Source organism: Dermochelys coriacea, chromosome 20, assembly GCF_009764565.3.
Source record: "Dermochelys coriacea isolate rDerCor1 chromosome 20, rDerCor1.pri.v4, whole genome shotgun sequence".
Classification (NCBI taxonomy): domain Eukaryota; kingdom Metazoa; phylum Chordata; order Testudines; family Dermochelyidae; genus Dermochelys; species Dermochelys coriacea.
In genome coordinates, this window is record NC_050087.2 from 4,947,828 (window position 1) to 4,975,130 (window position 27,303).

Here is a 27,303-nt window from a genome sequence, read left to right on the forward strand (position 1 = left end):
GTGGATTCAGGGGGAGCGGCATCTGGTGCATGTACGACCCTGCAGGATGGACTTTTGGGGTGGGCTTGCTTGGCTTCTGTTCTCATGCCTGGGAGCCAAGATGTGGGCGCACCCAGCGGTGTAGACACAGTGGGTATGTCTACACTGTAATAAAACACCCAGGCCCATTTCAGGCTTGCAGGGTGAAGGCTGCATGGCTATAAAATTGCAGTGCAGACATCCAGGCGTAGGCTGGAGCCTGGACTCTAGGGCCCTCTCCTTCATGATTCACAAACCAGGGGGAGATAGGTGGAGGAATGCCTACCTCACGTATTTTGTCTTGATCTTGTAGGCGTGCTCGGGGGTCCAGACAAAACAAGTGATGGCAGATGAGGCCTCCTTCAGTCCAGTGGACAGGATACTTACCTAGGATGTGGGAGAGCTGTGGTTCAAGTCCCACCTCTCAGAGGTGTCGCATGGGAGGCATGTGCCTGCCTCCCTCCCCCCCCCCCCCAAGATTTGCTGCTTGGCTTGTACTGAGCATGCTAAACAACAGTGCTGAAGCTGGTTGCCCTCATTCTGCCCACCCCTGTATCATCAGGCAATTGTCCTCTCTGCTTGTTGAAGAGAAGGCATTGGAAGAGGGCTCTTCCCCAGGTTGCTTGAGTGCCCTGGGCTATATGGAGTTGTTTTCCCGCATTTTCTGGCCTCATTAATGATTCAATTAAAGCGGAACATCTTCAACAAGAGAGATTGAGAAGCACCCAGCTCAGAATATCCCAAAGCCTGGCCTCTCTGGCAGGCACTAGGTCCCTCCACAAATCCTCTCTCCTCATCAGGCAGAGGGGAGACTTGAACCAGGCTCTTCCACATCCTAGTTGAGCGGAACTGAACAGGTGCTTATCTCCATCTTGCAAGAAATGACCTAGATGCCTGATTCCAGGAGACGGGTTCCCCTTTGTGACTCACAAGCAGAGACAGGAGCCTCCCTGCAGCCTGGACATAGTTGCCTATCTCTGATAGAGGGGCAGGGCTTAGGACATACCCCTCTGGTCAGCATTGCCCGTTGGCTAGCTTAGGCATTTCCCAGCCTAGCATGCTGGCTTTTGTGGCTCCTGGTCCTAGGCGCCTAGCTCATTCATTGTACAGGGAGCTAGGCTTTGTGGATCATGTGGTTCTAGTGATTTTCTAGGTACCTAGAAGTTAGGCGTTGCAATGTTCAAGTCCTCTTGTGGATCTGGGCCTTAGGATCTGGGGGGAGATTTTCTAAGAGACATGTAACGCCCATTAGCTTTTAATGGGTGTCTCTGAAAATCTTCTCCAAAGTCTCGCTGAAAGTCAGACTCCTTAGTCTGAGGTGCTCTTGAAAATTTTTTGCCCTATTTACAAAACAACCCATTTTGGATTTTCTGCATGGCCATGAGCAACTATTAACGTATTTTGAAACCTCCGAGGGGAAGAAAAAACAACCCTTGAAAAACAAAGCTTTAATTATGCATTCAGTTTATTGGAGATACAGCAGAGAGTTGAGAGTGCTCTATAATAAGCAAAGGCCAGCCAACGGTGTTCCAACTGTATATACAGAAAAAGCACAAGACCTTTCCATCCAATGTACACTCGGGAATAATAACACAGACATTTAACAACAGATGAATCTCAGACAATGCTTATCTCTGGTGTAATTACAATGAGTTTTAGTAAATGTTACTGCGTGGATGCAGCCAATGTATTGGCAGTGATTAGGCAAACTGATCAAAACCAGCTAACCCTCACCAAAAAATAAACATAAAAATCAATCCTGTTCCTGGTGTCATAAGAGAAGCCAAGTGATATCTGCAGTCTGATCTTGAATGGTTAATGCACTGTCTGAAATGCTTCCCCAAAGGATGAGGAAAATTCTGGGTCCTAATGCTATGGGATCCCATGTGTAGCTAATGCAAGAAAACCCAGAGTGAGAAGGGCAAAATTATCAGGCAAAAGAGACTGGTTTAATAGCCAAGATAATGCCTATAGACAGCCACAGACTCACTGAACTAAAAAGATAGTATAAACCACTAGGATTAACACTGCGTAAAGCTTCTCTAAAAGGGGCATTCAGAAGAACGCGGTTTCTGATCATACGAATTGCATTGTACACAGGCTTTTCTTTAATGTATGGTTATTGTCAATGACAGATTTTGTGATTCATGTGGCTGTCAGAAGGCAGGAAATATTTTTCATTCCAGCAAAGGAGACTTTTGCGTTTGGACTTTTATCGGATGATCCTTCTGCTTGAAGAGCTGACGGATAGCATGCGCGTACCTGAGCTGTATGCGCCTCCACTTCCACTGCTGCCAACACCTCCAGAGCTATAAACTCCACCTCCAGAGCTGCTATAAACTCCACCACCAGAGCTGCCTACACCTCCAGAGCTGCCTACACCTTCACTGCTATAAACTCCACCTCCAGAGCTGCCTACACCTCCAGAGCTATAATGTTCCCCTGAAGAATGAACTCCACTTGAACCTCCAGAGCTCCCTACTACATCTCCAGAGGAGGCTACATCTCCAGAGCTGCAAACTCCACCCACAGAACTGACTCCACCCGAGGAGTGGTACCCCACATCACCTCCGGTGCCTGCACACCCGGAGCTCCTCACTCCATCCATATGACCGCCAACACCCCCGGAACTTGCAAAGTCAGAGCTGAGCACACGTCTGTAGCTGTATCCCCCACTTCCAGAGCTGAATCCTCCCAAGCCATACCCAATTCCACTACTACCTATTCCTCCAGAACTGTATCCCCTTCCTGAAGAGCTGACGGCACTCCTGGTGCCATAGCCCCCTCCCATCCTGGAGATGCCTTCTGCACTTCTGGAGCTGAATCCGTCACTGGAGGCAAATATTCCAATTCCAGGGTTGAATCCTCCCTTTAGAGGTCCGCAAACACTTCCAAATCCGGCTCGGCAATCCCCGATGGTATGGCCACCGCTGACCACAGCTGGGAGAAAAAGAGATGTTCAGTCACTTAAACAGCAGCTTCGAAGCTCTTAAAGAAATCTGACATGACTTCTACAAAAACAAGGTGAATCCTCAGTTTACTTACCAACATTCGTGGGGTGCCCTGTACATATCCTGTTAAGGAAAGAAAAACAATAGAGGTAAATGACTTCATATGCATTTAGAAACCTGTAGCCAATGAGACCTCAGGTAAATTTTCAAGCATACCTGGATAATTAGGGGTCTTAAATCCTATTTTCAAACGTGACCTAGACTGGGATTTTCCAAGGACCTTCAGCTATTTAGGCACCAAAATCCCACTGAAATTCAGTGGGAATTGGGTGCCTCAAGTCTTTTAAGCGCCTTTGAAAATTCCAGCCTTAGGAGCCTAAAGGTCATTGAAAGTCAACAGGGCTTAGACTCGTAAGTGCCTACCTCACTTTTGAAAATGGGGCTTAAGCTCCTAAATAGCTTAGATTGACCATTTTACCCCTACTATCTTTAAAGAACTCATCTCCTTCTTTTAGACAAACTCTTCCTCCATAAATCAGATAGTGTCCTGCATCTGAATGTTGCAATATTTTTCATTCTCTTTCTTACTTATTATATTAACTTTGTTCCTGTCAAACGCTACCGGGGCTACTTGAAATGTTACCATGCTACATCACATATAATGCACTTACCTGGTTTCTTCTCCTTCCAGCAATGTTCTGTAGGTAGCTATCTCAATATCCAAGGCCAGCTTGACATTGAGCAGCTCGTGGTAGTCCCGCAGCATGCATGCCAGTTTATCCTTGGCCTTCTGCAAGGCATTCTGCAAATCAATGTGCTTCTCCCTGGCGTCTTTGAGGGCACAGTCGCCTCGCTGCTCAGCGTCAGCAATGGCCGTCTGCAGACAGGCAATCTGTGAAGAGGTGGGAGGGGGGCAACCAAAGAGTCATTGTGCAGCTCTTCATCAGAGTTAAGATCATACTGCAAACCTCTTTTCCAAATACCCATTTGAATATTGAAATAGATCCATTTCAGATGGGCTTCCCCCACTTGTCTTTTTTCGTCTGCAGCCTACTCTTGCGAGATCAAGTGTTACTAGCAATGAACGCCAACGTTAAGCTTGTAAACTTGAGCATTCATGCAACGCCGGTTTCAGGTCACAGTCTGTGAGCATTAGCACCAGAAACCTGAAGATGCTAAGCACGCTGCCTGAAACATTGGTGTCCCGATTCCCAATTAGGCCCCTCAGGGCACCTCTGAGATGCCAATAACACCAAGCATCTTGTATGACCTATCACAAGTAAATGGTAAGTAAAGTAAGTAAGTAAGTAAAGCTCAGGTTTCAAATAGCTAACAGAGCAGGTGAGTATATACCAGTCATATTGCTACTGGATTTTAGATCAGGGTCCATGGGTTAGATCCTCTGCTTGTGTCAAGGAGTTTAACTCCACTCAAGTCAATGGAGCTATGCTGAACTCTGCCAGCTGACTCCTGGCCCCATATAGACTTGCCAAAGTTGAAATTCACTCCTGTGCAGAGAGTCAACCGTCAGGGATTATTCTGAATTGACACTTAACCAGCCCGTGGATCTTGTGTTGTTCCTCCAAACAGCTGTGAATTTTACACTGAGACAAGAGCAATCAATACAGGAGAAAGCAAAACATCAAACAAATCTGTCCTACCTCTTTCTTCACTTTATCAGTCTCGCCCTGCAGTTTGTGGACCAGCCGTTTCAGCTCTGCTATTTCACCCTGGATATTTTTCAGGTCATTGCAGAATCTGCCTCTGTTGGTGCTCAGCTCCTCAAGCTAGTATTCAGAAATAAAGTAATTGCTATAAATTAAATATCATACATTCCAAGACAGGAGGCAACTGTTTTGGTTCTCATAGAAACCTCTGCTCATGGGAAAATACACAGCTGTGATATCAGTGTAAACAAGGGAAGGCATCATCTGGAATTTATAGATGGGCCCAAAGTTAAATAACTTAGATTGTACACTTTTCGAGACCAGGACTGTCTTTTTGTTATGTGTTCACATAATGGAGTCTTGATCCATAATTGAGACTTCATAATAAATAATAATAATAATTAATGATATAGCAAGGTTGAGAAAGAGCATCCCAATTATCGATCACTGCCTTGTATTAAAATGATAGACGTTGTGGATTATTTTTCATAAATATTCCACTTCTAGCTATTGAGCAGATTGTAGAGGTGGATGTTCAATGTGAATCACATCTTCAGAAGATGTGTCACTGCAATTGAGCAGAGTGAAGATTTTTTTTCAGTATGTATCATACGTTCAGAAGAAAGAATTTGTCCCATGCTCATGATTTTGTGGAAGTATTAGAGTGACAAAATTACAGCTTCATCCCCATACACTATAGCTTTGTGATTACTCACTCTAGTTTGGTAGAACGTCTCAGCTTCTCCTTTGCTCTTTTGAGCAATCTCCTCATAACAACATTTAACACTCTGGATAATGCCACTGAGGTCCAGATGTCGGTTGTTGTCCATTTCCAAAACAACAGCAGTATCACAAAGTTGGCTATCTAGCTGAGCTCGCTCCTGCAAGTTGCATAAAGTCTCAGTCAGGTATTAACGTTAGAGCCCCTTCACATACAGATCCCCTCATCCACACTGCCACATGTTCTGTCAAGAAGCATTCCACTCATTTATTTGGCCAAATTCTGAACCTGTAAGTAAAGCTGCAAAGAAAAGAGTTTTCCCTTAACCCAGAAGTAAGGCTTGAGTTACTGGTGTGTTTCCAGCTACTGCAGGGTTTGAGGACTAGCGGATGGAACCTATTTGTCACAGTGTGACTTTCTGATGAAGGATGGAGAAATCCCAATGTAGAGTTTTACAAAAACAATATTGCTACTATAAAGTACCATTTATTTTGCCATTCTTTAGACTTTGAGCTTTGTAAGGCAGCGGCATTGGGCCTGAAACACTGCTACTGTTCACCTTGTATCATCATTTAGTTAAAGTAAATGGAAACTGGGTGTAAAATGCTACCCTCATGATTCAAACTCACTATGCATAAGGGTAAATGAAGACACAACATCCAAGGCCGGGGCTGATTGAACATTTTCAGACAAAACTTTTTTCTGACTGAAAATTGGGTTTCTGGCTAAACAAACTTCTTTTAGCAGAGAGTAGCTGTTTCCCATCTATCTATCTATCTATCTATCTGTTGGAACACTGAAAATCTGAACATTTTCAGAAGTTTTCCTCCAAACCCTTTTCAGTTTGACTGTTTTTGGCTGAACGTTGTCTGATTTTCACTGTTTTAATGAAAAGTCAAAATTTTCTGTGCAAAAATAAACCCAATTTCCCAACCAGATGTTGGCAAGGCTGTCTGTCCCGTTGTCTCTGGGCTTGTCTGAAAGCATGTGGCATTTTTTTAAATATAATAATTCTTATTTATAAAGAAATATATTGTATATAGAGTGATTTATAATGTTTTCTAGGAGTGGCCACAGAGTTAGAAATTTTATAAAGACAATGATTTTGCCTGCATTAGGCTTCATCGTAACAACCCTTAATGCAGTTTCAGAAAAGCCACTGATGGATATTGGTCCCAATGCAATATTAAAGTGGCTAGAATGGGCAGAATACCTACCTCAACAAAGATGCATTTCAGGAACTCAAAGTGCTGCCTCAACTGCAGCAACTTGGCCTCCAGCTCCTCCTTGGTCATGAAGACACAGTCCACATCCTGAAAAGCAGCCCCAGGCAATCAGAAATGGTATTGATCCAAACACTGAGAAACACAGCAACAGCAGCAATGCCCACAGTCGTCTTCTGGTCAGGCTTTTGGAGCAGGATGTCTCAGAGGTGGGGCTTCCTCATGATCCTCTGATGTCTTATAGGGGAAAAACTAAATATCTTCCAAATCCATGGAAAGATTTTTTTTTTTTTTACAAACAGTATTGGCCTGGTCACACAAAGGCGACTTTACACCAATGTGGCCATATAAAGGGTCCTTATATCGAGTGTAAATGTAATTCATTGCCATATTATGGCCCTTTTACACTTTGGTGTAGATAAGAACCAGGCACTACAGGCTCTCTTCTTCCTTGTGTTTGAGCTCCTCAAGGGATGCCACCAGGAGATTATTATGGCACCTGCTTAGGTGACACCCAAACCCCTGCATCACTTAGGAGAGCCCATTGACTGCTCAGGTATCCACCATGGTCAGAGAATCTATCTGGTTGAGTTCTGCTGTACCATCCCCACTCTTCTTTCTCCAGTCATGCCAGGACGTGGGGAGGGACAAGCTGACATAGAAGCTGCCAGCTCTGAATTTATGGCAGCAAAGAACTTCCCTCCTCAAGAGGAATCTCTGTTGGGCCTTTAAGGCCAGAGTCCAGCTCTATCCTGTGGTTTATAGAAATGTAGGTCTGGAAAGGTCCCCAAAGGTCATCTAGTAATTCATCCCTCTGCACTGAGACAGGGCAAAGTATTCCTACACGGGATTTAATAAAACCCAGTGCTGATTAGTGATTGTCCAAAACGAATACTGAAAATATGATTTTTCACCTGCTGATTGCAAAGTGGAAGCAAGCAAGAAAAATGGATAGTTTTCCCTTGATGCTTAAAATATACTTCCTTTTTTACTCCAGCGCCAATTGTTCTCCATCAAGCGGAGGTGTAAGGAGAATATTAGGGCAAGGTTTGCCCATTTCCCCAGTATAATGATTTCAAAAAACTTTCCATTCAGTATGTTATTAAACCCTGTTGCAGATCAGTGACTCAGCTGATTTAAACTGGCATAATTCCATTGAAATACAACCATTTCCACTGGTTGAGGATTTGGTCTAGCACTGAATTTAAAGTGAAATGTCCAAAACAGCTAATTTTGTCTTGTTTCATGCCTGCGTAGCCTGACTTACCTTCTTGAGCACCACAAACTCATTCTCTGCGTGCGTGCGTTTGTTGATTTCCTCTTCATATCTATGAGAAGAAAGGAGAGCCAAAGTTTGTCTCTGTCGCCTAAGCCACTAGCAAAGACAGGAAGTGTGATACAAACAAAGCCTTTCCTTGTTAATTTCAGTGGAGTTACACTGATGTCAAACCAGAGTAACACAGAGGTGAATCAGGCCCAGCATTTACAAATGGAAAGCTGTATAAATCTGTGAGGTGGTCTTCCACATTGTCATGGGTTTAAACTTCTCTTTGTCTTCCTACTTCCATGTAAGTTTGTACTGGGAGGCCCATTTATGCTTTAGTTTGAGCACTTATGTTAGATTTCCAAAGGCCTCATCTCCTTAATCCTTTTTGAAAATCCCAGCCTGAAACAAGACCTGAAACAACCCCTGGCTGGGATGATTTAGTTGGGGATTGGTCCTGCTTTGAGCAGGGGGTGGGACTAGATGACCTCCTGTGGTCCCTTCCAATCCTGATATTCTATGATTCTAAGACATAAATCACATGCTGGGTTTGCGCTGGCCCTCTGCACAGGCGTGATTTTCACCCATAGCAACAAAGAAGCAAAGACTAAAAGAACCATCACAAAACAAGTTAAAGAACCCGGTGTTCCTTGTTAGTGTCTCACCAGTGAGCAGCTAGAGCTGAGACACCTAGCTGGTAAGATCTTTGGGGCAGCAATCATCTTTTTAAGACCATAAAAACATAAGAACAGCCATACTGGGTCAGACAAAGGTCCATCTAGCTCAGTATCCTGTCTTCTGACAGTGGCCAATGCCAGGTGTTTCAGAGAGAAAGAACAGAACAGGGAATCATCAAGTGATCCATCCCCTGTCGCCCATTCCCTACTTCTGTATTTGAACAGAATAGGATATCGATCTGTGACCGGGGCTCCTAGGCAGCTCTAGCACAATAATAATAATACCTGCAACCCAAATATCTGCTGGGAGGTAGGATGAATGATGTGACAATAAGGATGAAGATATACCAAGGAAATGACACAGGCTGAAGTTTTTGTGGGGTTGGTAGCATCAGTGAAAGTTCAAGTCAAAAATGGCTTTAAGATCTGGTAAAGGGTCTGAAGATGAGGTGGAAATAGATGAGCTTGTAACTCTGATATTGGAGAATAGCTGATGAATTCAGAAACATGACAGGAAAGGAGGGTTTGGGATTTAGATTTTCTTGACCGAAATATGGGTGAGAAGCTCTCCCAGTTCCTTTCTAGCATGCACTATGGTTCTTTAGCCCTAGTATACAGCTTTCATCCACTTCACCATCTCACTTACTTGCTTTTGTACTCATGGACCAAGTCCTGGATGGTCTTTTCTTCATCTTCCAGTCTCACCCTGTCATGTAACAAACATTCCAGCTGCTTCTTCAGTTGGCAGATGTAATTCTCGAAAATAGGTGCAAGGTCTCTCCTTGCTGGTACAGCATGCTGCTGCAAGAGATCCCATTTGGTTGCCAGCACCTTGTTTTGCTGCTCAAGGCAACGGACCTGAAAGCCAAATATGCAATATTGTTTTAACTCTTCTAAAGCCTCCATCAAAGACTTTATTTTTCTTCTTCAGCATTAGAACTGTAGTGTTTGGCAATCCTTTTTCACTTAGAAATCTCAATGGGTGAATTATGACAATGCAGCAATGAAAGACATTAAACCTAATAAACTGAGGGCAGTTCTACACTTAAAACACTGCATCGGCACAGCTGCACCACTGTAGCACTTAAGTGAAGACACTGTTATGCTGACAGAAGACCTTCTCCTCTTGGTGTAGTTAATCCACCTCCAGAAGAGGTGAAAGCTATGTCAACGGGAGAAGCTCTCTTGCCAACATACTGAGCAACGTACCTATACCAGTATAGGCCTGTAGTGTAGACCTGGCCTGAGAGAGGAAGTGATTTTTATGGGTAACGCCTCTTTAAATAAAGCCCTGGAGAGAAAAGCTGTCCTTGTAAAGCAGGCAACAACTCGGCCTTTTCATAGATTAATGGATTTGCAAGCCAAAGTGGACCATTAGAACATCCAACCTGACCTCCTGTAAAACACAGGCCATAGTATTTCACTCACTTACCCCTATATTGAGCTCAATACTTGTGTCTGACTAAGGTATATCTTCCCAAAAGGCATTCAGTCTTGATTTAAAGACATTTAGAGTTGGAGAATTCACCACTTCCTGTGATAATTTGCTCCAATGGCTAATCGCCCTCACTGTTAAAAATTGGTGCCTGATTTCTAATTTGAATTTGTCTGGTGGCAGCTTCCAGCCATTGGTTCTAGTTCTGCCTTTCTGTGCTAGATTATTTTCTCCCTGTGAAGATTCTCATAAACTGTGGCTTAGTCACCTCTTGATTTTCAATGGTAGGAACTAAGAAGCTCCTCTTAGACTTTACAGAATCATTCAAAATGTGCTCCCAAAAACACCCCAGGGAAAAGAAGACTTGACATTGCTGATGTTCATCGTGGAAAAGAAAAGACACAACAACCTAGGCCTTCTTCACCATATATCACAAAGCAGCAAAAAGGCAGAAATCCTAGTTTGCTGTCACTGTTGTTCCTTTTCAGGTTACTTTAATGTAGCCGATTGTATTCTTACCAATAATAATGAATATGAAATTTGCAATGCATCCAACCTCAAAATAACTACATTAAATCAACGTTACCAGGGTGAGATTCACAGACGTTGAAAAAGAACTACTTTGTTTTCGTTAGACCCCTGGGTATTTCCACATAGTATAGCACATATGCTGCATAAGAGCATAACATTCCTCTTCTGTCTGCGAGGGCTACTGGTACATACCTAGTTACAAACCATTAAATCACTGTGCTTTGATAGAAACGGTCACCGGTCCTATTCTATTTTAGGATTTTATACTACTAACCATCACCGTCATGTCTGAGTGGCATTCGATATATCAATTTTTTACTATTGATTCTTTCTCAGCGGAGAACCATTAAGAGATGCTGTGGCTTCCTGGATAGTCTTCTGTCTAGGAAGGAAAGGAATATCAACTAAATTAACCTATCAGATTAATATAAACTTTTCCTACACCTTATGGGCCATCAGAGGCCAAGCTAAATGTACCAAAGATGAACACCTCTGACCTCTGGGAAAGCTTGGATCTCCAAGAAGCTTTGTCTTATCTCCATTTTTTAGAATCAAGATAAAGAAAGGTGCTTTATACCTTGTCAATGAAGCAGGCGAACTGGTCATTGAGACATTTTATCTGCTCCTTCTCATGTGCTCGTATTTTATGTTCTTCTGGGTCAACCCCCACAGTGAGAGGCTTCAACAGTTCCGGATGGATGCACACCCCATGGATACCGTCACTTCTACCTGCATATCCGACGCCATAATGTACACCACTCCTGAATTGGTAGGGGGAGTAACCTCCGAAGCCACAGGAACCTCTGTAGCCTCCAGTGCTGTAGCCTCCACTGCCATAGCCTACACAGCTATCATAACCTGCACCACCGCCAACACCGAAATGGCCGCCAAAGCCTCCACTGTTGCCATACACTCCACCACCATATGCACCAGAGTGTCCAAGACCATAGCCTCCACCATAGGAAATTCTTTGACTTCTACCCAGCTCAAAGAGACTAGTGCTGCCAAAGCCACCTCTTTCACTTCTTCCGGCAGGCCAGGACATGGAGCCTGAGCTGGTTCTACCTCCGCTGAGGCCACAAACGGCAGAAGCCGAAGAGAAGCACTTTCTTCCACCAAGAGAACTGGACGAGAAACACATTCGATTCATGGTGGCTTGCTTGAAGTGAGAATGGAGCAGTATCAGCAAAGCAGTCAGGTGCAAGAGAAGAGCAGAGAGTGAAGGAAAGAGCTTTCCTTTGAATTGAGTTAAGGAACTTCACCTTATATATGTTTCAGGAGCTGCATGGGATGCATAAAATTAATTTATAGATTGTGGGTTTGGTTTGCCTGGCAGCAAGAAATGTCTTATAAGGAAGCTAAACAGATCAAACATTCTATTACACATGAAATAAATATGAAATTAAAATATTTGCTTTGCTTGCAAGCTTCACTTGCAGGACTTATATTTTAATTCATTAATCTGCTTCCTTAAAGTCTAATTATAGTTTAGCCAAATAAGTAAAGGGACTCCTTGTGGCTTATTTACCGCTGAGTTTCACCATAGGTTTATTTTTTTAATGATATAAGAGAACAAGCTGCAGAATGTTCTTCTTGGTATTGTTTATTCTTACAGTTCCTAGGAGTCCCATTCATGGACCAAGACCCCCCTGAGCTAGATGCTCTACAAAAGCAGTGACTACCATGACAGAGTTCTGGTCTATGTTACTGGTCCATTTTTCAGGATCTCTCAAACTGCTGGATTCTGCCGGTTGGCACAGTACATTAGAATACAAGAATGGCTAGCCTGGGTCAGCCCAAAGGTCCATCTAGCCCAGTAGCCTATCTTCCAACAATGGCCAATGCCAGATGCCCCAGAGGGAATGAACAGACCAGGTCATCATCAAGTGATCCGTCCCCGGCTGTCCATTCCCAGCTTCTGGCAAACAGTACAATGATCAACTCATGGGAGAAAAGCACATCCTTCATGTCAAAGCAGAGTAGTGTGGGGAATTGAATGGATTGTTACAAGCACACATGCTCTTATCCCTCTATGGATGCAACGCAGGACACGTGAAAAAAATTCGGGGCATACCCAGCAAAGCATGTATAGTCAAACTACATGCCTGGGTGGCAGTTGCCAGGGAGAAATTGTGCCTTTTCAATTTCAATATCTGTATGTAATTTGGCTGGTATACTCCTAGAATTCAAGCAAATAATTTCTGGAGAAGCTCAATACACAAAATGGAATGAAAAATTTTAAACCTGTTGAAAAATTGTATCTGAAACGAATTTTTTCCCTTGGCTCTGCATGCCACACCCCTTTGACATTAAATTCTTGGAAATTTCTTTAATGAGAGGGTTTGTGTCATTCAATTAAAATCCTTAAAGGGACTTTGAATTTTCTGAACATTTCGATGGGTGTGTGTATAGGCAACTAAGACGTGTTATTAAGGAAAAAAACCATTCTCAGAAGGTTTGTACATCCTATCTAGATAATGTAATTATTTTTCCAGTCCTGTAGATCTTGCTGTACAAACTTAATCAGCTGGATGAAATTAACTTCAAAAGTATTGAATGTAATTATAATCAAGAGAATTCCTAAGTAGCTGAAGCTCACGTCAGTAACTTGAAAGGGAAAAATTCAGAAACACCTTTGTTTTTTCTACTAGAGTTCTGGCACAATCGTTGTATAGGACTTTTGGGTGTTGACTATGAAAACAGATTGAGGGCAGTTGGTAGAAATGGTACCACCCTGGCTTTGAATCAAAAACAACATCTGGCCTTTAACAAGCTCTGTATCATGCCATCAAACTAGACCTAAAGTGATAAAAAGGCTCCCTTTAGAACATAATTCTCTACATTCCGTGAGCCGGGGTCTCTATTCCCATAACTCATATCTAGGCTTGGCAGAATCAGTTTTTTTAAACAAAATTTCAACAGATAATATTGATGTTTATTTTTAAGCTTTTTTAGATTTTTATCAATTTAAATTTTCACAGTTGCATGAACTTACGGATTTTAAGCATTTTTTTCTAGTTTTATCAACGTACATGTTCAGAGTTGTGGGACATGAAGAGGAGGTCAGACAATGGTGGGCTCAGACAATTATTTAATGACCATATTCACTGAGATTCAAAACGTTAAAGCTTTATAACCATGAAAACACAAACTGTCCACATCACCTGTCAAATGATACTAAGTAAATATCCTCACATCAAACTCCAATAAGTTCTCCAATATCACTTTGCTTACTTCACCTATCTCTATATTTTCATTACTATTGATGGAAATATTTTTGTCAGTTTGTGTGTGTGTGTGCAAGGAAACCAATGTTTATTGACATTCACCAATAAAAATTGAATCATTCCAAGCCTACTTATATCGTATCTTTCTACACATGTAACACTCACGGCATTTTTCACTCTGAGCTGCAAGTTCCCAGTCTATGGTTCTACATTTGATTCCTTCCTCATGAGCCTCTGATTTTAGATTGCTTTGCTGGAACATTAGAGGAAACATCTGAAGGCAGCGCTTCTGGTTTTTAACTGCTTTCTCATAAAAGTCAACTTGAAGTAATGTGATCAAAGCCCTGAGCACTGTGTGAAATATTTGCTGCTTTGAAGTTTATGCAAGGTCATTTTTTGAAGGACACATTTTAATAGTGTTTTATATCTATTTATTTATCCTCATACACTCGGAACTAGTAAAATTCTGAAGCCACATTTTTCTTTAATGTACTTTCTGATTTGCCTCCATGTGTTCTGTATCCTTGCTGACTAGCATCTTTGAAGAACTACAGTACATGTATGTTTTTTTCCTCATCATTGGTGAGATGTGAATACCAGGCTGTAAGACTGGTCTTGATTCAGCAAAGCTTTTAAGCATTTACTTAAGTCCATCCTTATTCAGCAAAACATGTAAGTACAGGCTAAACGTAAAGCATGCGCTTGACTCACATTGAGTTCCATAGGAGTTAAGCATGAGCTGAAGTGGTCTGCTGAATAGGGATGGACTCAAGAACTTGCTTAAAGTCAGGCAAATGTGTTAAGTGCTTTGCTGAATTGGAGCCTAAACACTGTTCCCACTGAGGGCTAATCTACACTATAAGCGTTACAACGGTGCAGCTGCACCCTGTAGCATGTCTGGTGAAGACACTCCATGCTGAGGAGGGAGAACTCTCCTGTCAGCACTATAACTATCCCTCCATGAGTATTTCAGGCCACGTCCACACCAGCACTTAAATCGGTGTAACTTACATCACTCAGGGGTGTGGATTATTCACACCCCTGAGTGACATAAGTTACACCAAAGTAAGTGGTAGTTTAGACTTTGGCCTGAGACACTAGAATGTTCCTATGGTAGTTTAATGACAGGTTTCAGAGTAGCAGTCTGTATTCGCAAAAAGAAAAGGAGGACTTGTGGCACCTTAGAGACTAACAAATTTATTAGAGCATAAGCTTTCGTGAGCTACAGCTCACTTCATCGGATGCATTTGGTGGAAAAAACAGAGGAGAGATTTATATACACACACACACAGAGAACATGAAACAATGGGTTTATCATACATACTGTAAGGAGAGTGATCACTTAAGATAAGCCATCACCAGCAGCGGGGGGGGGAAAGGAGGAAAACCTTTCATGGTGACAAGCAAGGTAGGCTAATTCCAGCAGTTAACAAGAATATCAGAGGAACAGTGGGGGGTAGGGTGGGGGGGAGAAATACCATGGGGAAATAGTTTTACTTTGTGTAATGACTCATCCATTCCCAGTCTCTATTCAAGCCTAAATTAATTGTATCCAGTTTGCAAATTAATTCCAATTCAGCAGTCTCTCGTTGGAGTCTGTTTTTGAAGCTTTTTTGTTGAAGGATAGCCACTCTTAGGTCTGTCATCGAGTGACCAGAGAGATTGAAGTGTTCTCCAACTGGTTTTTGAATGTTATAATTCTTGACGTCTGATTTGTGTCCATTCATTCTTTTACGCAGAGACTGTCCAGTTTGGCCAATGTACATGGCAGAGGGGGATTGCTGGCACATGATGGCATATATCACATTGGTAGATGCGCAGGTGAACGAGCCTCTGATAGTGTGGCTGATGTGATTAGGCCCTATGATGGTATCCCCTGAATAGATATGTGGACAGAGTTGGCAACGGGCTTTGTTGCAAGGATAGGTTCCTGGGTTAGTGGTTCTGTTGTGTGGTGTGTGGTTGCTGGTGAGTATTTGCTTCAGATTGGGAGGCTGTCTGTTAGCAAGGACTGGCCTGTCTCCCAAGATCTGTGAGAGTGATGGGTCATCCTTCAGGATAGGTTGTAGATCCTTGATGATGCGTTGGAGAGGTTTTAGTTGGGGGCTGAAGGTGATGGCTAGTGGCGTTCTGTTATTTTCTTTGTTGGGCCTGTCCCGTAGTAGGTGATTTCTGGGTACTCTTCTGGCTCTGTCAATCTGTTTCTTCACTTCAGCAGGTGGGTATTGTAGTTGTAGAAATGCATGATAGAGATCTTGTAGGTGTTTGTCTCTGTCTGAGGGGTTGGAGCAAATGCGGTTATATCGTAGAGCTTGGCTGTAGACAATGGATCGAGTGGTATGATCTGGATGAAAGCTAGAGGCATGTAGGTAGGAATAGCGGTCAGTAGGTTTCCGATATAGGGTGGTGTTTATGTGACCATTGCTTATTAGCACCGTAGTGTCCAGGAAGTGGATCTCTTGTGTGGACTGGTCCAGGCTGAGGTTGATGGTGGGATGGAAATTGTTGAAATCATGGTGGAATTCCTCAAGAGCTTCTTTTCCATGGGTCCAGATGATGAAGATGTCATCAATATAGCGCAAGTAGAGTAGGGGCATTAGGGGACGAGAGCTGAGGAAGCGTTGTTCTAAGTCAGCCATAAAAATGTTGGCATACTGTGGGGCCATGCGGGCACCCATCGCAGTGCCACTGATTTGAAGGTATACATTGTCACCAAATGTGAAATAGTTATGGGTGAGGACAAAGTCACAAAGTTCAGCCACCAGGTTAGCCGTGACAGTATCGGGGATACTGTTCCTGACGGCTTGTAGTCCATCTTTGTGTGGTATGTTGGTGTAGAGGGCTTCTACATCCATAGTGGCTAGGATGGTGTTTTTAGGAAGATCACCAATGGACTGTAGTTTCCTCAGGAAGTCAGTGGTGTCTCGAAGATAGCTGGGAGTGCTGGTAACGAAGGGCCTGAGGAGGGAGTCTACATAGCCAGACAATCCTGCTGTCAGGGTACCAATGCCTGAGATGATAGGGCGTCCAGGATTTCCAGGTTTATGGATCTTGGGTAGCAGATAGAATACCCCAGGTCGGGGTTCTAGGGGTGTGTCTGTGCGGATTTGTTCTTGCATCATCAAGGATCTACAACCTATCCTGAAGGACGACCCATCACTCTCACAGATCTTGGGAGACAGGCCAGTCCTTGCTTACAGACAGCCCCCCAATCTGAAGCAAATACTCACCAGCAACCACACACCACACAACAGAACCACTAACCCAGGAACCTATCCTTGCAACAAAGCCCGTTGCCAACTCTGTCCACATATCTATTCAGGGGATACCATCATAGGGCCTAATCACATCAGCCACACTATCAGAGGCTCGTTCACCTGCGCATCTACCAATGTGATATATGCCATCATGTGCCAGCAATGCCCCTCTGCCATGTACATTGGCCAAACTGGACAGTCTCTACGTAAAAGAATGAATGGACACAAATCAGACGTCAAGAATTATAACATTCAAAAACCAGTTGGAGAACACTTCAATCTCTCTGGTCACTCGATCACAGACCTAAGAGTGGCTATACTTCAACAAAAAAGCTTCAAAAACAGACTCCAACGAGAGACTGCTGAATTGGAATTAATTTGCAAACTGGATACAATTAACTTAGGCTTGAATAGAGACTGGGAATGGATGAGTCATTACACAAAGTAAAACTATTTCCCCATGGTATTTCTCCCCCCCACCCCACCCCCCACTGTTCCTCTGATATTCTTGTTAACTGCTGGAATTAGCCTACCTTGCTTGTCACCATGAAAGGTTTTCCTCCTTCCCCCCCCACCCCCGCTGCGGCTGGTGATGGCTTATCTTAAGTGATCACTCTCCTTACAGTATGTATGATAAACCCATTGTTTCATGTTCTCTGTGTGTGTGTATATAAATCTCTCCTCTGTTTTTTCCACCAAATGCATCCGATGAAGTGAGCTGTAGCTCACGAAAGCTTATGCTCTAATAAATTTGTTAGTCTCTAAGGTGCCACAAGTACTCCTTTTCTTTTTATGGTAGTTTAGTTTCAAATTATGAATCCAGATATTAAGATCCTTTTCAGTTGTGATGTTCTTCCCAAAAATATTACATCAGGGATACCCAGCCATTTCTTGATTAACATTATTGCTTGGTAGCAGTTCTGGTGCGACACTCCCTGCTTTGAGGCTTGGCAGATTCAGTGGTTCCTTTGTAAAGGGAACAGAAAGTTTCCATTAAGTTGTCTCACAAAGCCTCTTGGAAATCCAACCTTTGGTTCTCCCTATACCTACTTTGATGACAGGTAATTTGAAGGCCATTGCTTCAAAGGTTGCTTTGCACTGAGCATCTCTGACTCAAATCCATCTCATCTCCCTATTGCAGCCCCGTCAACTTGTCAATCTTCTCATTACAGAGATCTATCAAACAAACCCTTCTCAAAATAAAACCACACAATTATCCCCCAGGAGGGAGAGGATCAGAGAGAGAATGAACTACGTGTGACAGATGTTAGTCATGTTGACTAATGCACTACTGAAAGGCGGTATAAGAATTTACGCAGAATAAAATCTATCCCCTTATATGACTCTTAGGTCTTTTCAGGACACACTTACTATGGTAGATGCAGGAAGAGCTGACAACAAATTTTAGACAAATACGTTATTCAACGAAAGATGCAGTTTTGGTTGACCTGAAACTATTCACAAATTTGACACAAATAGTTTCATCTAGTCTAAAACAGAGAGGGAGGAGGAGATGGTGGTGGTGCAGCTGCTACTACCCCTCCCCTTCCTTATTACCCTTACCCCACTAGTTAATACCCTTTAGTGGCATGTGAGAAACCCAGGTTCGAATCCTCACTCCTCACTTGAGAAACAGACCTTCTCAAGTCACCAAAAATTTCATATTCATTTCAAACGGAACATATTATTTATTTAATTTCTTCAGAGCTGCCACCAAACTGCCAGATCAGTTATTCTTCCAACTCTGTATGGAGGTGCCAATCTCCTTGAGACAAGACAAAGTCTATTTGGAATTGAGATACTTAATAATCTCCAGATAGTCAACCATACCGCGTCATTTTCTCAAAAGCAATACAGAGAAGCACCCATCTTTAGTCCTCATTTACCTTTATATTTTGCCCAAGGTAAATTTAGTTCATATTAGTGAGCAGAGGTATCACTTGCTATGGGACATGGGGAGGCAGTTGCCCCTCCAGATCTAGGTTTGTGGTCCTCCCCTCCTACTTTACAAATATAATGGCATAGAATGGTCTATATGCTGATACCACTTTGCCCCCCTTATCCTGAAATTTTTCTGAAATGGTTCCCCTATTAAATAACTCACTCTTCAATTCTCTGTCAGTGTGTTTTTTGTGCACAGGCATTTGAAATGTCTCTTGGCTCATTTGGTCAGGTTAGGGCCTACATCCACTGCCTGCTTCATTTAGTATTTACCCAGTGACCACGTGGCATTTGCAGGCGAGTGCCAAGATAGGAGAGGGACATACAAAAAGGAGCTAGGGCCGGATTTACACCTTATGCGTCCCTAGGCACAGCATCTTCAGCGCCCCCCCCCCCCCGCCTATAGCCAGTTTTAGAGAGGTATGGTGCCCCTAGCATGCCGGTGCCCCTAGTCCTGTGCCAACTGTGCCAAATTGGAAATCCGGCCCTGAGGGTAGCAATGCAGGTTGCACTTAGAGAGGAGCAAATCTCATGCAGTTTGAAATGTTAATCAACCACACAGTTAGGGCTGGGTAAGAATTTTCCATCAACACTGTTTTTCTGGGGAAATTTCAACTTTTCATCACAACATACCCAAAACCTGATAATTTGAAAATGCTGTAGCAATGTCTCCTGGGATTTACGTAAATATCTACATGTCTATAAGTATGTACATGGAGAACAAATAATTAATGACGGGCTCTTCAATTTAGTGGAGAAAGATACGACGTGATGCAATGGCTGCAAATTGAAGCTAGATACATTCAGACTGGAAATAAGGTGTACATTTCTAACCATGAGAGTAATCAATCAGTCATTGCAACAATTTACCCATGGTCGTGGTGGATTCTCCATCAATGACAGTTTTTAAATGAAGATTCGATGTTTTTCTACAAGATCTTCTCTATGAATTATTCTGGGAAGTTCTCTGTCATGCGCTGTACAGGAGGTCAGATGAGATGATCACAATGGTCCTTTCTGGCCTTGAAATTTATGAGTCCATGAATCTACCAATTTGGCTGCCTCTTGCCCACATTCTCCTTCTATGGGGAAAGGTCCCTAGCTGGACTACCTCTCCCATAATGCATTGCATCCAGAGATTTCCATGATGCACAGCTGTAGCTCAAAGAAGAAAAGGAGTACTTGTGGCACCTTAGAGACTAACAAATTTATTAGAGCATAAGCTTTCGTGAGCTACAGCTCACTTCATCGGATGCATTTGGTGGAAAAAACAGAGGAGAGATTTATATACACACACACAGAGAACATGAAACAATGGGTTTATCATACACACTGTAAGGAGAGTGATCACTTAAGATAAGCCATCACCAGCAGCAGGGGGGGGAAAGGAGGAAAACCTTTCATGGTGACAAGCAAGGTAGGCTAATTCCAGCAGTTAACAAGAATATCAGAGGTTTCAGAGTATCAGAGGTTTCAGAATATCAGAGGAACAGTGGGGGTGGGGTGGGAGTGAGAAATACCATGGGGAAATAGTTTTACTTTGTGTAATGACTCATCCATTCCCAGTCTCTATTCAAGCCTAAGTTAATTGTATCCAGTTTGCAAATTAATTCCAATTCAGCAGTCTCTCGTTGGAGTCTGTTTTTGAAGCTTTTTTGTTGAAGTATAGCCACTCTTAGGTCTGTCATCGAGTGACCAGAGAGATTGAAGTGTTCTCCAACTGGTTTTTGAATGTTATAATTCTTGATGTCTGATTTGTGTCCATTCATTCTTTTGCGTAGAGACTGTCCAGTTTGGCCAATGTACATGGCAGAGGGGGATTGCTGGCACATGATGGCATATATCACATTGGTAGATGCACAGGTGAACGAGCCTCTGATAGTGTGGCTGATGTGATTAGGCCCTATGATGGTATCCCCTGAATAGATATGTGGACAGAGTTGGCAACGGGCTTTGTTGCAAGGATAGGTTCCTGAGTTAGTGGTTCTGTTGTGTGGTGTGTGGTTGCTGGTGAGTATTTGCTTCAGATTGGGGGGCTGTCTGTAAGCAAGGACTGGTCTGTCTCCCAAGATCTGTGAGAGTGATGGGTCGTCCTTCAGGATAGGTTGTAGATCCTTGATGATGCGTTGGAGAGGTTTTAGTTGGGGGCTGAAGGTGATGGCTAGTGGCGTTCTGTTGTTTTCTTTGTTGGGCCTGTCCTGTAGTAGGTGACTTCTGGGTACTCTTCTGGCTCTGTCAATCTGTTTCTTCACTTCAGCAGGTGGGTATTGTAGTTGTAGGAATGCATGATAGAGATCTTGTAGGTGTTTGTCTCTGTCTGAGGGGTTGGAGCAAATGCGGTTATATCGTAGCGCTTGGCTGTAGACAATGGATCGAGTGGTATGATCTGGATGAAAGCTAGAGGCATGTAGGTAGGAATAGCGGTCAGTAGGTTTCCGATATAGGGTGGTGTTTATGTGACCATCGCTTATTAGCACCGTAGTGTCCAGGAAGTGGATCTCTTGTGTGGACTGGTCCAGGCTGAGGTTGATGGTGGGATGGAAATTGTTGAAATCATGGTGGAATTCCTCAAGAGCTTCTTTTCCATGGGTCCAGATGATGAAGATGTCATCAATGTAGTGTGTATGATAAACCCATTGTTTCATGTTCTCTGTGTGTGTGTATATAAATCTCTCCTCTGTTTTTTCCACCAAATGCTTCCGATGAAGTGAGCTGTGGCTCACGAAAGCTTATGCTCTAATAAATTTGTTAGTCTCTAAGGTGCCACAAGTACTCCTTTTCTTTTTGCGAATACAGACTAACACGGCTGCTACTCTGAAAGCTGTAGCTCAGTAAGAGGAGAGACCACAGTGTTTCATGGGACATGTAGTCCATCCATTGGGTTTCGGTGGCAGTTGGATAGCTAACTTTTAGGTGCTTTTGAAAATCATATAGTACATACAAAGACAAGTCATGGTAGTTTTTCAGTCTGGGGAATAGACGGACATAATCTTCTGAAAAATTTAGTTAAAAACAAAATCGGAGACAAAGCATGAATTAAACATGCAGTTTATTGGAGGCACAACAGAAGTTTAGAGCTTTTAAAAATCAGCAAAATGATGTTACAATTTTATACACATAAAAAGTACATGAAATATAGCACACAGTGAGGGACAACAGAATGAGGAGTTTCGCTGCTAGGATGCCACATTAAGTGCTCTTTGATACAAACAAAATGTGGCTTGACAATTGGGATATCTTTCTCTTATTACCCCTTGTACGGTAAACAGATCATAGACAACTTTAGTAACTAGGGACCAGTTCCTCAAAAGTATTTAGGTGCCTAATTTCCATACAAATCAATGGGGATGAGGTGCCTATATACTTTTAAGGACAAGGACCCAGTGTCACATCAACAGAGAGACACTCTTCACAATTCCATCCCATCTCCAGCCTATAGTTTCACTTTCCAAAACACTTTGGAAAGGTGCTATCAAGAGACTTTTCCTGGTACAGTATAAAGAGATTGATCTATAAACTTGCTAGGGTAAGAAAACCCAGAGACAACACATCATCCCTAGCAGGCCCACCGGAAGGTGGTTCAATACCACAGATGATACCTTTATAGAAAGCAACAGACTCAGGGCATGTCTACACTGCAATCACAGGTGTGATGGCAGCTAAGGTAGATTTACCTGCCCTAGCTTTAACCTACCTAGCATGGCTAAAAATAACAGTGAAGTCCCAGCTGTACATGCCCATGTGGGATCTTGGGTATATGTATTCATGTTGAGAGCTGATTCTATCTCTGGGTCTGTAACCCCCTCCTGGCTGGGATGATTTAGTTGGTGTTGGTCCTGCTTTGAGCAGGGGATTGGACTAGATACCTCCTGAGATCTCTTCCAACTCTAATCTTCTATGATTCTGTGACTTCTGTAAGGCATTTTGCGGTCTAACATGTTTATCTCAGGCATAATCTCCATGCTGCTCAGTATCACAAATGGCTGTTTGCAAACAGGCAACCTGTCAAAGAAAAAGGGAATGTTTTACTTTCCCTTTATCTAATTACTGAGAATTTAAGACTATGGAGTCACTTTACCCTTTCAGTTCCAGATTGAGAAGGATTGATACAGAGTGGCGGCATAATGTCCCTGAAACTCAGTTGGTTTTCTTCTAGGTACTCCAAACGTATATTATAAGTCAGCTAGCTGTTAAGGAGATTGCTTGCAGATTTCACACGATTTGCTTGGGGCATTGCACAGTTTGTCCTATACGCAGAAATATAAAATTGAAGTTGTATAAAGTCTCAATCGAGTGATAGCGTTAGAACGCTTCTTCCAGATCCCTTCATTCATATTCCTGAGAAAACATGCTGCTAATTTTATTGAGCAAGTTCTGATCCTGCAACTAAAGTCCAATGTAAAGGGCTTTGCCTGTGAGAAATATAGAGTCCTCTTCCTTTTAATCCAGAAGTAGGGTTCCCAAAATGAAGGTGATTTCAGGAAAAGCAAATGCTGAATTTCCATGTGGATAGAATGGGAGAGTCCTCACCTCTTCAAACACGCATCTCAGCAGGTCCAGCTCCTGTCTCAACAAATCCACCTTTACTTCCAGCTCTAGCGTGGTAATACATGTGCATGAAATCAGGTCACAGGTATTCCAATACAGTGATTTTCAACTTTTTTTCATTTGGAGACCCCTACACATTTTTGAATGAAACTATGGACCCCTTTGGAAATCTTAGAATTAGTCTGCAGATTGAGGTCCGTGGACCAGAGGTTGAAAACCACTGTTCTAAAATGATTCCCATTCAACAATGAACAAAATGGAAGCCATGGCAAAGCTAGCAGTCGTTTTAACCAGACTTTTGAAGCATGATGTCTCCAATTAAGACACATCCTAGAGATGCTGCAGTTTCTTCCAGAATGAAATCAAACAGCTCCAAAGTTAATTGGGAGGAAGAGGTGTGTTGAGAAAGTGAGGTGGGAAACTGAGTCACAAACCTGCCCAGTTTTTGTTTTAATCAGGTTTTGCCTTTATTTATACAATTTCAGACAGAATTATTGTCCCTTATAGTGGCTGAATGCACATTTATGCCAGACAATAAACAGATAAGACAGAATAGGTACTGGGCCCAAGTTACCTCATACCGGAGCACCAGGATGTTCTCCTGCACTCCATGATGCTCACTGCCTCCTCTGGTCCCTGGATTTGGTCCTTCAGTCCTATTCTTTCACTTTCTGGTATGGTGTTCCTCCAATCTGGGCCTTGTCCACCAGGGTCTTCTTATGTATTTCCTCATTACATATTTCTTAGCCTCTCTCTGATCAGCTTCGTTAGGCATGTTAGGCACATTTCTGATGCAACCCATGCAATACACATGCACAAGTGTTGATGTGCACAATTTTTGCTGTTTAGACAATTTCTACGTCAGTCTGTTTCAGGTCATCCTGCCCTTAGGTTTTCCCAGTCAAAAGGGCTTCTTGTCATTACAGGCTTAGGTATTTCTTTATCTCCAAACTTCCAGCCCAGGATGTTACCTTCGTCCTGTCAGCAATAACATCTTTTGAAGCAAATCTACATGAGAGGAGCACTGGCAAAACCACAAGCAGGCCAGCAAGGCCTCAGCCTTATTAACACTCATTCACTATTAGTAATTATACATGATTAAAGTATAACTGACAAAGCCCTTAAATGTACCATTTAGCAATTCATCATCTTTATATTTCAATGTTATAAGTCAGCATATGTATGTTATCCGACTGTACCCCTTAGTCTATTTGGGAGAGCAGTTGGAGAACATTCTATGACTCTTTTAATGCCAACATTTCTTTATCGTCTGCAAACATGGGTTTTTCAGCGGACTTTTGTCCCTCAAAAGTCCAAAGTCTTATGTGTGTAAATACTTTGTTAGTAATCATCTCTGTTACAATTGGGAGGTGTTTGTGTTTTAGGGCCTTGATATTTAGTTGGTTTTCATGGTATCCCAATAGGTGCAATCTATCTAGCGATCTATTACCAGTGATTTAAAAAAAATCACATTCAGGGAGCTAGAGTCTATCTGTCTTAGGTACTTAGTGGCTCCCATTATCTGAGTCTGATCCCAATCTAGTCCTGTGCACCAACCCATCATCCTCTTCTCATTCAAATCTCTCCCGTACTCTACTGCTCCTGCAATGCCCACATGAAATGTATTTATTTACAAATTCATATCTTTAGCCTCTTGACTGTCTCACCTTCTCCAGCACCACAAACTCATTCTCTGTAGCCTGTTGATTTCCTCCTTGTCCCTGGTGGGAAAGAGAAGAGTCGGTGATCTGGTCAGACTCAACAACCACTATGGCAAACACGATTTAGTTGGGGACTGGTCCTGATTTAGTTGGGGATTGGTCCTGCTTTGAGCAGGGGGTTGGACTAGGTGACCTCCTGAGGTCTCTTCCAACCCTGATATTCTATGATTCTATGGACAATATATTTCCCTTCCAACCTACAATTCAGGCCTGATTCCTCTACTCCATTTCCCCATTGGTGTGATTCCATTGAAACTGATGAAGTTAAAATGGCACCAGATGGTAGTAATGCAGTAGATCAGTGATTCTCAAACTTTTGTACTGGTGACCCCTTTCATATAGCAAGCCTCTGAGTGAAACCCCCCCTTATAAATTAAAAACACTTTTTTAATATATTTTCTAACACCATTATAAATGCTGGAGGCAAAGCGGGGTTTGGGGTGGAAGCTGACAGCTCACGGCCCCCTGTGTAATAACCTCATGACCCCCTGAGGGATCCTGATGCCCAGTTTGAGAACCTCTGCCATAGAGAATCAATCCTGAGATCTTTAATATTACATTTTGCCATATTTTATTTGAGGAATTACATTCGATCCTCTTAGGAAAAGTGGCCCATGTGGACAGAGGGTTGATAACATCATAGGAATTTTGCAGGAGAATTGAAGTTGATGGAGAGGCACATTTGGCTCCAAGCTTGAGTGAAGAGAAAAGAAAGGCCAATGCTGCTAAACCAGCAAGGAAAGTGGAAGAAGAAGTGGCTTAGCTCACATAACCTCTCATGTAATTCCAACCTGCAAAAGAAGCCTGAGATCAATGCATAGAGAACACAAAGAATTAGGAATGTGCTAATGAACTACAAGGGTAACAAACACGGGGACTTTTCAAATAAGACTGAAGAATTGAGCTGCTAGTGATTATGACCAACTTAGCAAATATTTGGTTGCATCCAATGAAGTGAGCTGTAGCTCACGAAAGCTTATGCTCAAATAAATTTGTTAGTCTCTAAGGTGCCACAAGTACTCCTTTTCTTTTTGCAAAAACAGACTAACACGGCTGCTACTCTGAAACCTTAGCAAATATTAAGCTTCTTAATTGAAAGGTCAATATAATTAGTGATGGAAGATGATGCTACACTGCAGGTCAATTGTATTAACAATGCAAGCCTGAAACAACTTAGCAATGACAATGAAATTCCTCGGGCACAAGAAATGTGGATAAGAGAGGAAGGACTGTAGCCACAGGCAGAGAGAGAAGAAAATAACTGATGGATAATCTCTTACTTCCACTTGAGCTGATCCACAAGCTGCTTTGTGGCACGCTCTTTACTTACCAGTCGTTCTCTGTTGCTTAAGCAAACGGTCAAACGGTTTCCTCACCCCACAGAGGTAATTCTCACTGCGCAGCCCGAGATTTTTCCAGACTAATGTGCTCTTCCAAATGTTCCACTTGGTCATCAGCAACTTGTTCTACGGCTCCAGCAGTCGGACATGTACACCGAAATCCAGGAGTACTTATAATGGCAGACTTCATCACCGACCAGTCCTGTACCTCTCTTGAGCACCTCAACTCTTTTTCCCATGCTGCTCCCTATGCAGGGGAAAAGCTCCCTACCCAAATTGTAAAGCTGCCACCTGGTCCTCCTTTAAATCGGTCTTTAAAACCTGCCTTTGTCTTCATGCCTACAAATAGCTATTGTCTGGCATTGGTTAAGCAGAAGGGAGCTGGGGCTGGTGTTTTTCTGCTAAAACCAGTTCATTTCATGCCGTAGCATCCTGTCTGAGACCTGGGGCAGATTTTTAAAGGTATTAATGTACCTAACTCTGACTGAAAGGCTCTGGTGCCTTTGAAGATCTGCATCTTTAAGTGCCTAAATGCCTCTAAAAATCGGGCCCTTAGACGATATGGTCTTTGGGGAATTACTGACTTCTTTGTTATTCCCCTGTACAGCACCGAGCAGGGTGGGGCTGTTTTTCTTTCTTGGGGTTTTCTAGGTGTTACAATAATAATATTAATAAATAATAAAAAATGGAGTATCCATGAAAGAACTGAATGCAACAAAACAGAAAGACAGCTATGCTATCCTCTTTAATTCAGGAATTGGGGGGTGGGGGACAGATTTGTT

At 42.7% G+C, this 27,303-nt stretch overlaps 1 protein-coding gene and 1 pseudogene across 1 annotated transcript in view; both read right to left on the reverse strand.

The window, feature by feature from the left end:
- Positions 1-1,591: 1,591 nt before the first annotated feature.
- Positions 1,592-27,303, reverse strand: part of LOC119845810 — a 100,823-nt pseudogene continuing 75,111 nt past the window's right edge.
- Positions 5,625-27,303, reverse strand: part of LOC122458319 (keratin, type II cytoskeletal-like) — a 49,427-nt gene continuing 27,748 nt past the window's right edge. The window contains 5 exon segments of the mRNA XM_043506380.1: positions 5,625-5,657; positions 6,575-6,670; positions 7,848-7,908; positions 9,168-9,379; positions 11,065-11,557. Coding sequence (XP_043362315.1) covers positions 5,625-5,657; positions 6,575-6,670; positions 7,848-7,908; positions 9,168-9,379; positions 11,065-11,557 — 895 coding nt within the window.